This window comes from Euprymna scolopes, chromosome 32 (assembly GCF_053919585.1).
Source record: "Euprymna scolopes isolate OS-2025 chromosome 32, ASM5391958v1, whole genome shotgun sequence".
In the NCBI taxonomy this organism is placed as follows: Eukaryota; Metazoa; Mollusca; class Cephalopoda; order Sepiida; family Sepiolidae; genus Euprymna; species Euprymna scolopes.
The window spans coordinates 62,386,294-62,399,881 of record NC_136513.1 but is presented as its reverse complement, the minus strand read 5'-3'; the positions used below and the strand labels follow the sequence as shown (position 1 = coordinate 62,399,881).

Genomic DNA, 13,588 nt, shown 5'->3' with positions numbered 1-13,588 from the left:
GAATTAGTTAATGGAAGTAAGATTCATCTATTCTTACCCGAGAAGAAATGAACAAAGAAATTGCTTAAAATGAAAGTATACAACTGCGTTATTTACCTTTATCACTACTTGTTTCATTAAACTAAGAATAAAATAAAAAGATGTTAGTCAAATCAAAAAGTTCACTCTTGTATATACTCATTAAGACAAACATTAAGTTGTTTTTTCAGCAATACATATGTTTTTCTTTACTTGCAAACTTGTTTTATCATTGATAATTATCCTGTGTGAAAGTGAGAGTCAATTTCTCAGGGAGTGAAAAGCTTTTAGATTTATTAAAAACAGATTGTTTTAAATGATCGATTCAAGATGGTTCTAATACTTTAATATACCTCAAACCTCTGCTTGATATCAAGAGTGAACAAACCTGCAAAATCTCATATCTTCACCAACACACATCTTGCTTTTGTGCATTGAATAATAGAACACATACACAAACACATATATATATATATATATATATATATATATATATATATACTGTTTGCAGTAAATGAAAAATTATGGCTAAGGGAAGGTAATTATTCAGGTTTCTCTGAAAAAAGAAACATGGAACCTTTTTAACTGTCTGAACGATTTTCCCTTTCTTTCACACTTTCTAGGTTGTTTTAGTTAAGATTTGTCCTTCATCTTGATGGAGAATTTGATCTGTAGAACAAGGGTTGTGAAGATGAAATTGTGGCATTGCAAGCAGTTAAGGAGTCACAACTAACTTGACACTAGCTGATTTACATTATATATATGGCCCTAGTTTATTTATTCTCTGATAGAAACCTTGTTATATTTATATAGGCCTATTCAAATTAGGAGTGCATGCATATATCAAGTTGACAAGAAACTTCTTGTGATTTTACATTTTTAAATTCAGATGAACATATCTTGAAGCAAACAAAAATTTATTGATCGAAATAAGCACCATCAGAATCAACACAATTTTGCCAATGCAAAATAAGTGTATTTATGTCAGTAACATAAAAATCTTGCATTCTGGTAGCAATGAAGTTGCTGAAGGTGTTCTTATATCGCTTAGGGTTTTGAAGCATTTCTCATGCAGAAAGTTGTTGAGATGCTTGAAAAAGTAGGTGAGAGGTCTGGAGAATATGGCGGATGAGGCAGAGTTTTGTAGCCAGATTCGTTCAAATGCTGCAACATTGGTTTAGTAACATTCAGTCAGCCATTGTCATGAAGAAATAGGCTTTTTCTGTTGACTAATGCCGGATGTAATTGTCGAAGTTTCTGATGCATTTCATCCATTTGTTGACAGTACTTTTCCACTGTAATGGTTTTGCTTGCATTCAGAAAACTAATGAATGCAACCAGTCGCAGACCAACAAAAAGTCAGCATGACCTTCTTTTAGCATAACTCTGGCTTCGTCGGTGTTGAGTGCCGCCAGTTGTTGTAAAGAACCCACTTTTAATCACAAGTCACGGTGAAGAAACGGATTGTTCTTGTTGCATAAAAGAAGGCATTTCTTTTGGTTTTCGGTCAATTCGTGAGGCATCCATTTATCAAAATTTTTTTTGTCTTTCCAATCTCTCTCAAATAGTTGGAAATCATCGTATACATAATTCAGAAGCAAGTTATCAAAAAGTTGTGCATAGATTGGCTTCGACTAAGGCTCTTAATTGATCGTTGTCAACATCCGATGGTCGACCACTATGCTTATCTTCAAGACTCTCGTCACCGCTATGAAATTTCTTAAACCACCACTGTGCTGTGTGTTCAGTAGTGGTTCCTGAGCCAAAGTTTTGTTGATATCGTGAACTGTTTCAGCAGCTTTATGGCCTAGCTTGAATTGAAATAAGAAAATTGTGCGAATTTACTTTTTTTTTTCCATCTGGTATTCAACATTCTGAAAAGAAATAATTGTTTTAAAATGATTGTAATTTAAACGATTAGATAGAATGAAAAAATGCTCTTTGATATATAAAGTAAACGTATTATAATGAAAACTTATTTGAAATCAAAATGAAAAATTCCGAAAAACTTTCTTCTCAACCTTATTCACCAGTATTCTGGAACCAGAATGGAGTAGTGATGACAGACTTCTTGGCATTTACAGGAGCCAATTATGCTTCACTTTTGAGGAAATTAAGATATCAACATTAAGAGGTGGCACAAGATAAGCAAAGGTATTCTCTTCTTGTAAGACAACTGTCTGGTTCAAAACACAAGTTGCCAGATCAGAAGTATGGGTGTATAGCTATGAAATTTTCCTTTATCTCCCCTACTTTCCTGACCTTGCACCACCTGAGTTTCACCTCATTCCAGACATGAAATTGTTTTTGAAAAGAAAATGTTTCCCAGATGATGCAGTCTTGATTTCTGAAGTCATGTTGTGGTTGGAGGAACAACCTAGGGTGTTCTACAAAAACGGTCTCCAGAGCTGCATTAAACGATGGGAGAAATACCATACTCTAGGTGTTTCTTATGTAGAAAAATGTGGCAAGTTTTGTTGCTCTACTGTGGTGAGAAGTGGTTCAGGAGCATTACTAATTGAACACTCATCACATGTAAGTTAAAACCATCAATTACATAAAGCAGAGTCAAAGTTTGAAGTGGCAAAAGTAGAGCAGTCGAATTTGAAATTTTGTATTCCAACTTCACAGCCCTTCATAGATCAGTCAACTTCTCTGCAGTGCTTTTCTATCTTTCTGATAATATAATCAATGAAATACCAACCTTTTTGATTGTCGGTGCACCCCTGCCAGCAGTGTGCCTTTGTTTTTAAGGATCATGCTGCTAGTTATGAACAGAGCAATCTGAGAATACATCTAGCAAACACTGTGCCGAGCATGTGCAAAAGCACACAAGCGTATGAGTCGGGCCTACCTGCGGTGAAAAGCGAACCCAAAACCTTTCACTTACAAATCAAATCCACTAATAACTGAAACTGAAGTGCGGTTGATGGTTGGGGATTGTAAAGAATGCCACTCTAGATCCAGCCCCGGTGCATTGGAAGCCAGATAGGCTTGATGTCCCGGAAACCTGGAGCAGGTTTGCTATGGATATAACCCATTTAGGCACTCAGTTGTACTTGACGTGGATAGACTGTGGCCCTAGCCATTTTGCCATTTAGAGGCAGTTGCACCGACAGGATTCTGATAATGTCATTAAGCAGTTGTAAAGTATATTCTGTGAAAGGGGGCTGCTGACTGAATTGCTTACAGATAATGGTGCGGCATTTTGCGGAAAGACATTTGCTAACTTAACAAAGTACCATGTCCTTTTCATACCAGGATGTCCACTAGACCGATGAATTGTCTGTATCTGAGACACGTGTTCATATTCAGCAGCCACAGCACACATAAGTTCTCTGGGTTCTGTCGCTTTATGGATCTCATTTAACCACCGCTGTGGTACTCAAATAAGATGGTCAGCTCTGTTGTCGTGAGACTTAATGAGCCCTACATCAATTGTTAGTGCATATTCCGAGGCCAAATCTAGGAGCGTGGACATTAACATTTCCGAGGCTGCTTTGGTTTGCACTTTTGTTTGTCCGGACAAGGTGTCTGTTATCCACTGATAAACACAGGCAGAGTCCGTTCGTAGATGTATGGTTTTGGCTTTCCACTGTAATACAAGGTTAACGCCTCACAGCACACCTTATACAATCATGAATGAGTTTGGAAATGCAAATACATTGCTGACAACACAATCATCAATGATTGAACCAGTTTTCAAAGAAATTGCACTTTTTATATTTGCCCTTCTATCAGGTTTTATGTATGACAAATTAAGGCTCAGCAAATGCTTCTGATGATTTTCTATTTGTGTGATATTTTAGTCTGTCATTCAAGCAACCTAATATTTTTAGATCAATCAATTCTGGTTTAGATGTATTGGCATGCTTTTTAATTTCAGCTAAACATCTTTTTAATAAAAAAAAAAAAGAGGAGGAGAGGTCTTAGACTGACAGGTCGAAATTTTGGAGAATTAAATAATTTGTTGAAATATTTACTTCTCACTGTTCTGTATTTTGGTAAATAATAAAAAAAATAATTCAAAAACAGTATATAAAAAAAGTAAACAAATATATATTTTTTAACTTAAGGGAACAGTTTTTCTTATGTTTGACTCATATTTTTAAATACTCCCCCATCTGTCCGAAAAAAAAAAAAAAAAACTTTTTTTTTTTTTTTTCTTTTTTTTTACAAAGATTTATTAGAAAAAACAAAACAAACAAAAAAAACAGCAGTAGTATTTTATTTCAGTTCCCTACATTAAATGGTCTGGTGCTTTATCTGGAGTAATTTCCATGAAACAAAAACAAAAAAATTTTTTTTTAAAATAAAAAAATTGTTTAACAAAACCCATGTCAAAATGTCAAAAAATTATCTTAAGCACCTGATGTCAGTATTTCAATAGTGTCTGAAATAAATTAGTGAATAAACGTTAAAATAAAGTTTCTATTAAAAATCTGAATGGAAAAATTGAAAAGCTAAAAATTCAAACAATGAAGAACTCAGACAATAATAGTCAAAATTTTAAATAGACAACAACTCCAACTGATGACAAAGACTTGAACAAAGAAATGGAAGAAAAACAGTAGGCCAATATTTACACATGCAGAGGGGGTTGGATTCATAAGAAAAATAACAAAACAAATAATATAATATGCATCAACAAATGGTCTATTACATAATATGCATCTTGTGTCTGTTTCTTATGTATATATTATAGACAGAGAGAGAAGGAGGGCTATTCATTTGAGTGTAACATAAATTGAGATAATCTAGTATATATTCACATGAACCATGGCATTAATCAGAAATAGTTAACTGAAGTATGAGTATTATAAACAAACTAAATGTTGTTTTTTTCTCAAGTGAATTTAATGAAAAATAAAGAGTGTTGTGTTTGTTTCACAATGTTCACAAAATATGTTTTAGGTGAGTAGAGTACATTCTCTATTTAAAATCGGTTTGTGTAATTTGTAGTGGCAAAATGTTTATGTTGCTATATGGATGTGTTTGCCAAGCAACATTATAGCAAATATCAACTGTTTTTTTTTCAAGTGACTTTAAGTATAAGAATATATAATGTGTAACCATCATCATAGGCCAAATAAAATTGCACCTTTTAACTACCACTAATAAAAATAAACAATCATTTGTAATACATGTGTTTCATTAATTCCAACTAAAAATTGTGTCTAGAATTTGGTTAAGCAGAAAAAAAGGCCATAGCCATTTAATAATAATTCATTTTCTTTAATTACTTCTATTGATGTTTTTATATATTAAAAAAAATGTTACCATTGTTGATGAGTGAAGTGCCAATTTGAATAAATATAACCTTAAATAAATGGAAAATGTAGTTTGGTTTAAATAAATTATAATTACAATTTTTAGTTGGAATTATAATTTATCAAAGACATGTATTACAAATAATTGTTCATTTTAGTGGTAGTTATTTTTTTAAATATTTGTAAACTTAATGTTTAAATTTATTGAATAAATAGTTTCTTTCTTTTTTTAATTAATTATAATTGATGTTCTTACATAAAGAATTATTAATAAATTATTAAATCTTAAAATATTGCTTGTTTTATACATATACAGAGCATATTTATCGATAATTTTTAGATTTCATTTATTTTAGTGTTTACATTTTGTAAGTAGTAAATTTTTAATAGTATCATTGAAATTTGATCCAGGATTGAACTCATAAGCACACTGCGAATGTCTTTTTGACAAACATTCAGACATGTGAAAAAGCTGTGATTTGGATAATGCCAGAAAGTAGATGAGCCAAAATGCTGTGAATAACACCAAAATGAGAATTAAGATTGCTTAGCCATTTTTATTTTTTCATTGAAGAAATTCCAAGTGGCATGTGCAGACAAATTTACAATTTAAAACCTAATCAAAGATTTTTGGTTCATCTCTAGGAAACTAATTACCACTTTCTAAAATTAAAATACTAATTGAAATAAAATGTACTGGTAAAATAATGGCAACAACCACTGATCACAACTTTTGTTGGATTTTGCAGAAGAGTTTTGGAATCCTTTGGGGGAAAAGCCATTTTCCTTAGCTCATTTCTATTTATTTCATGCAAATAACCACTTAAAATTTTAATTAAGCAAAAATTAATTTTAGATACAAAAAAAAAGAAAAAAAAAAGGCTATTTTCATAAAAAAGGCTATTTTGAACAAAGTAAAGCATTCAAAAAAGAAAACTTTGTTCAGTTTTCTCTGTTCATATAAGATAGGAACATTTGTTTGGAAATCTAATCAACCAATTTTGAGAAAATCAAAAGTTAAACTGCATAAAAATGAAGTCATTTCTAAATAACATCAAAGACTTCTGAAAAATTTAATATTCAGTTTATGTTTTACATTAGCAAACTTTATATTGAAACAGTTTTGAATAAGTCATTTAAAGAAAAAAAATAATTGTATTATTCTTGAAGACATGCAATGTTTAAGCAATAAAAACATGCTGGGGAAAAAGACAAAACAAGCAGATACGCCCACACACCCACAGTCATAAAAAAAAAAAAAACATGTAGCAAGGAGGATTTAAAAGAATGGTCCAATCTCTAGTGTCAGTGGGAATGGGAGGCAGCAGCCGCACACCGAGAAGAAAGTGATACCTTTTTATTGAAAAGGTACGCTGTCTTTGTCGAAGTGTTAGCTCCATCCTAGAAAAAAATGGGAGAAGCAGGAAAAAGAAAACAGAGGAAATAAATCAGTCTACAAAGCAAAGCTTTTATCATTTTTCTAATCTCAAAATAAACAAGCAACAAAATCTTTTTAAAAACAAAGGCAAAATATCAGAAAATAAGCTCAGCTGAAGAATCATAAAAATGATGAACATGATTCTATTTGTCTTTTATATTCTATAACATTTGAAGAGTATTTGAATCAGATCTGAGTTTGTGTTTGTCCATGTAAATGCAATCTTGAAATTGAAAGTCATAGAGAAATAGGGTCAAAATTAATGTAAAAAAAAAAAGGTAAAACTGGTAAAATATGGGTTAACTATTTTCTTTTAGAAAAGAACGAGATAATTTAATTGAAAATTTCAAAATAATGGCATTTAGATTTTTTTTTTTTTAAATATTTTTGTACAACCCGGATATTTTTGTCAAAGCAGATTTCAAAAACTAGATCTAATAACTAATTGAATTTTTTGATAATAGCTACATAGATTTTTGACACAAGTTGCCAAATCAGACTAAGAACAACAATAGCATAAAATGTGTAATAGGTATTATGGTATCTGTTCAGTGCACATTTACCTATAAGTATGGCCAACCACTTATAATTCAGCAACTGTAAATTTTTTTTTTCAAAAATAATCAATTATAATAAACAGAATGACTCATAGAAATCTATCTATATTCTTTTTTCATTTTAATATACTTTCATAGAAATGTTTCTGTTATGTCCAAAAAAACCTATTTTCTTTACGTCACAAGTGTCACGCTCATACATGAATTCCATAGCTAATATAACATACTGACCCAACGGGTCACGGGTAGTCTAGTAAATAAATAAAATTAAGTCTAACCCAGGCTACTTGGGAAGCCAGATCTGATCTCATATTAAAAAGTCTTTGTTATTTTCCAAACAAAAGATATAATTAAACAAAAAAATAATAAATAGACAGACAATATGAGCCAATTCAGTGAACCCTTTTCCATAGTCGAGACATTTTTAAATGATTCGAATTATAAAATAGTAAATATCTCCTCCTGACACCACCGTCCTTACATGTCAACTGTTTTCTTCTGTATGTCTTCCCACCCCTCCTTTCTCCCTATTAGTGAATTCATACCCCCCTCTATATCTGTGTTACCCTTTCTCTTCTTATCACTCTCTCTAATCCTTCCCCAAGACCATCCTTTACCCCCCCTCCTTTAACTGAAATTAGATTTTTGTAATTAAATTTAAATCCATAAGAACATTAACCTTGCTTCACACCAGTATGGCAAAGTATATTTTCTCTCCTCTAAAATTACAAATGGTCTTGAACTCTTTTTAATTTTAAATTTTCTTGCCTGATGAGATCTATCATGATTGAAACGGTCTGCACATCATAGCAAGATATGACTGTATTTACATAAAGAATAATAAAAACTATAATTTGCTCTCTTTGATTGAGCACTATCAACGACCCTTGTTGAAATTCACTTATTCTTAATTTTTAGATATCTTTCTACCTGGAATAAATTATATATATATATATATATATATATATATATATATATATATATATATATATATTTAATGAGATGTAGTTTACTTGAAGCATTGTGAGTCATGTATTTAGGGAAGTGTTAGAAAACTATCCCAATGTAAGGAATGGAAAGTTTTCAGGATCGATGAATAAAGTTGACTGTGAATTTGCATGTTAGGTGTCTTTTTTATTATTATTTCATTTTTTATAGTCAATAATACCTATTGATTATCATTATTATTAATTTTTATTCTATTATGTTAAGTGGTTTATTTATTGATTCTTATTAATTAAGCCCTGATGAGAAAAGAATGTCAGAGAAAATGAGACTGGATCAAAATAGAATAAATTAAATGACAAACTGATTATATCTATATACTACAGCAGGGAGACCTGCCTGGGACTGAATGATGATCAAATGTTTCACACTTGCGTATTTTTATTGTCATTGAAATCAGTAAAATTGCTCATTTTTCAATCAAATTGATGGCCATTCAATCGGTCACCAACTAGAGCACTAGTTGGTGACTGATTGTGGTGCACCAGGAGAAAACTTCACATGCTGTCCTGCAGTGACTTAGTCCACAATACATTGTAGTCTACATTGCACTGTTGATTTTATAAAATTAATTTTATATATAATGGTTTAAATTAAAGGTTAAAATGAAAAAGTCAAGTATCATGGTTCATTCATGCTTTAAACAGAAGCATTCATTTCAAATACGTCCTTGTCATATCAAAGAACCTAGTGTTGATTTTATATATTGAGCCTTTCAGCTTGTACGATAATAAAATTTCTCAAATGTACTTGTGATGTTAGGTTGACTTAGGTCAAAATCGCCTGTTCCTTCTTTCATTATATTTTTTTGATTATCGATACTTATCGAAGACCTTCCGATACACAACCTATCTAAGAACACTGTCATATACATAAAGTACATTTGTGTGAAATTTCATAAAAATAGGCCCAGCCATTTCGGAGTCCATAGAGAATGAACATGCACAAAGTTCCTTTTATATAATAGTAGAGATAGAAACATACATGTATACTTTTTATTTGTTTTTACATAAACATTTACGTATACCTACAGTCATGAGTATCTAGCTATTTATAACTAGTTTACTGAAACATACTCATGACTATGTAGCTATACTTAAATGTTTATGTAAAAATAAATAAAAAATATATCTTGTTCTACTTTGTATTGAGCATTCATTAAATTCATTGGATAATATAACTCTGAATAATATTAACCTGGAATAATTCTCTCTCTCTCTCTAGAGAGAGAAAGAGAGATAGATATGATGAGAATAATGGACATCGAATTCCAACCAAATAAAGATAAAAAAGGAACAAACCGAGTTTGTGTTCATCAAGGTTTCGTCTTTTTTCTTTATTTTGAAACTTCCTCTGAATGAATGAAATTCATTTTCAATTTCATTCATCCAGAGGAAGTTTTGAAATAAAGACGAAATGTTGATGGACACATAACTCGGTTTGTTTCCTTTTTATTTATTTATAAATATAAAAAAAGAATGCATATCTGAAATAAATATAAAAAAGAATACATATCTGATATAAATATTAAAAAGAAAAATATAAAGAAATTTAAAATAATATAATAGGAGTTTGGAATCAAGTCTCCCTTTGCTGTTATTTCAGATCATTTGAAATCATAATAGCAAGTTTTAGTCTGCCTCTCCATCAAGGCTATAGGTTTTGGGAGATATATAACTTTCTTTCGACTTCCTTCCACCAATAACTTTCCATTCCTTGCATTGTGATAGCCTTCTAACACTTTCTTTTATATATATATATATATATATATATATATATATATATATATATATATATATATACACACACACACACATAATTGGTTAATCATTTAATTAATATTTATAATATTAATTAAATTGATTTAATAAAAAACTTAATTCGATTTTTATTAAGCGAAATAATAGTAATTTTTATTGTCCTATTTTCTTATAAGCTATTATATGCTAAACAAAGAAGGTTACAGATCGGTTACTGTTGAGCGAAGGTAGTATATATATATATATATATATAGATATATATATATATATATATATATCTATTATACTAAAATTCTCAATTTATTTGTCAATGTCTCAAATTTGACCTCAAATCATGACGTCATTTCTAACAAACTTTTTAAACTTAACGATTAAGGCTGGAATGCTCTGTTTTGGTTTCAATTTTAGCTGATAGCATCCAAGTCATGCGTATTTTTTGAACTTTTGAAATCACTGTGTATTGGGTACAATGGAGTATTGGCTCTATCATAAAAAATACAAAATCTGCATACATTAAAATATCATATTGAAATGTATCTTACAATCAGGCAACACTGAACGACCTTCTAGTGTGTGTATATATATATATATATATATATATATATATATATAATTGTATAATTTGCTTTATTTATACAAACATTGTTTACTACATATGTGCATACATTTTTCAGCTGAGATTTATTTTCAAATCCATCATCATCAGCTCAACTGGTTTCAAACACAAGTTATTTTTTCAAATTTTTCCTTTCTTATGAGGGAGAGTAGAACAGGATAAATCTTGTGCCATTCTAACAAGTTTATAAAAATTTATTATTCAGTTCTAAATAAATCTAAAGCAACATTTTAAATCTGTTAGCTGGTTAAGAATAATTTACACCTACATATAAATCCACTATACATATGTATTTTTTTATCTCTCATTTCTATCTATATCCGTTTATATATATATATATATATATATATATATATATATATATATATATATATATATATATACACACACACACACACACACACACACATTTCTATTTACCCCTTAATACTATTAGGACATAAATCTATCAATTTGAAACCAGATGGATGAAAATTCCATAAATGCAAAAATTCAAGACAGAAACAAAACTAAATAAAATAAAAATAAAATTAGAAATAAACAAAATTAATTGAATGAGCTGAAATTAAGAGATAAACATATAAAAAGTAAACTACAAATAAAAAGATAAAATCACATTAAAACTAAATAGAAAATTAAAACAATAAAAAGAAAACAAGAGTTAATTCAAATACGTTTGATTATTCATACCTCCAACCAAGGTATCTCAAGTACCTATCTACACGAATATACATAAGCAACCTACATTATATATATATATATATATATATATATATATATATATATATATATATATATATATATATATATATATATATACGAATATATATAAGCAACCTACATTATATATATATATATATAAATTCGTATTTCTGTCTGTTTGTTTGTTTGTTCGCAATTTGATTAATATATACAAAAGATCCGTAACTTTACTCTCCCATTTATTTCTATATATAGTATGATTCTCGCAAAATATACAATTAAGAGGTCATCTCATTTGTATATTACATTAAGGAAAATTAATTTTACTAAATAGCAATATGTTAGTTAATGTTTCTAGCGAGAGAATTGTTTTAAGTGTTCTATTTAAAATTGTTATTTAATAAATTTCAAATAACAATTATATTGATAATATATTTAATTTATTTGGAACGAGCATGGGTGCCTGGCGTTACCCGGGTGTTTGGAGGTATGTGTTGAGCAAAAAAAAAAAAAGTGGTAGTAGGAAGGCAGGCTCAAACCCATACCGTGAAGGAGGAAAAGAATGTGGGGAAAAAACGTGACGTCTTTGCTGTTACAACCACCGGCAAACCGGAAGTGACGTAAGTTTAAATTAAGGCTAGACAATCGAAAAGAGGGGATGACTTTCAAAAATATCGGAGAAAAAAGCAACCCCTCCTTGTTGAAAAGTGTCCAGTTGAGGGTGAAGAAATTAATGTTTTTAGCCAATTTTTCCGTATTTGTCGTCTGAATGGTTGCGCTTAAAAACAATACTGATCTTGTGAAAATTCGTTGCCTCTGTCGAAAGTTTTAGGCAGACATGCAAACATACATACATTTATATATTGGTAGCTCAAATTTTCGGCCCAAACTGATTTAAAAGCTGGCCCTATTTCTGAATACACTTTATGAAAAATTTCAAATGTTTAGATCAGAAATCGTCTGACTAATTTGGTAGAGACCACAGAGGTCAATTTAAAAAAAAAAAAAAACTTTCACCCCTATTATGACCCCTTAACATTTATTGTTTTGGGCTCAAATCAAGTTATTTAGTTAGATCCATGTATACGTGTAAACCTAGAACCCCATCCTCCAACGTAGACCCCTACTACCATGTCTCCTTCAACATCAGGGGTCTACGTTCCAACCTTCCAGAGGTTGAAACACAATTACAGCAGACGAAATCAGACATATTCTTCCTAAGTGAAACTGGCATTAGGCCGACCGCTTCCCTTGACGAATTCATAATAAAAGGATACTCTAACTTAACATCTAAATCTGACCCCCAAGATCGCCATGGACATGGAATATGTGCTTACATTAAAGATGGCTTTCCGTGTGGTAGGGATATCTCCAGAGAAGACCCTAATTTACCTTATATGTGCTTCCGGGTTGCACTTGCTTACACCACTGCATTTATATTCGCTCTCTATCGCCCCCACAACAGCGGAGTTACTATCCTTAAGAGCATATCTGAAAAAATTTACCAAATCCTGTCTGCTCACCCTTCAGCTAACATCCACATTTGTGGTGACTTCAATGTCCACAATGCGGAATGGCTGACCCACTCTAACAATGATGAGGGGAGGTTCTGTCATGATTTTGCCATTGCCTATGATCTCACCCAGATTGTCCACGAACACATCCGAGTGCCTGATACTTCCGGTCAGTATACTAGCCTTCTAGACCTTTTTCTCACAACTTCCCCTGAGCTATGTTCAAGTTCCGTTCTGTCTCCTCTGGGATCTTCCGTCCACGCGGTTGTATCAGTTAAGATAAAAACGAAATACAATAAGTCTGGAGGTGTACCTCTCCACCGTACTATATATCAATACTCTACCGCTGACTGGGATAGCTTCCGTACACTTATATCCGATCTACCACTGCATTCCATGTTTAAAAACGATGTGTCCTCCATAGTATCAGACCTGACCGAATGGCTAATTGTAGGCATAGATCGATTCATACCATTCAAAAAATTCCAACAAAAACCTAACAGCCAACCATGGTTCTCCCCATTCTCTGCCATTGCACACAGAAATCACTTTTTCCATAGCTAGCAACGTAATAGATGCACTGAGACTAAAGCTGCCTTCAGGACTGTCAGCAACCATTGCAAAAGAGTAATAAAAAAATGCAAGAGAGCTATATGCTCAGTCCGTTAAATCCAAAGTAGCTGAGCAGTGGCTTGGTTCCCACCAGTT

At 31.2% G+C, this 13,588-nt stretch overlaps 1 protein-coding gene across 6 annotated transcripts in view; it reads right to left on the bottom strand.

The window, feature by feature from the left end:
• LOC145256384 (mitogen-activated protein kinase kinase kinase kinase 5-like) overlaps positions 1–13,588 on the bottom strand; it is a 662,642-nt gene that overhangs the window by 114,949 nt on the left and 534,105 nt on the right. For 2 of the 6 annotated variants that reach the window (XM_080115224.1, XM_080115223.1), the window contains one exon: positions 6,642–6,689. The exons of the other annotated variants lie outside the window; for them this stretch is intronic. In XM_080115224.1, the coding sequence (XP_079971350.1) occupies positions 6,642–6,689 (48 nt within the window). The remainder of the gene's footprint in view (positions 1–6,641; positions 6,690–13,588) is intronic. 6 annotated transcript variants of the gene reach the window in all.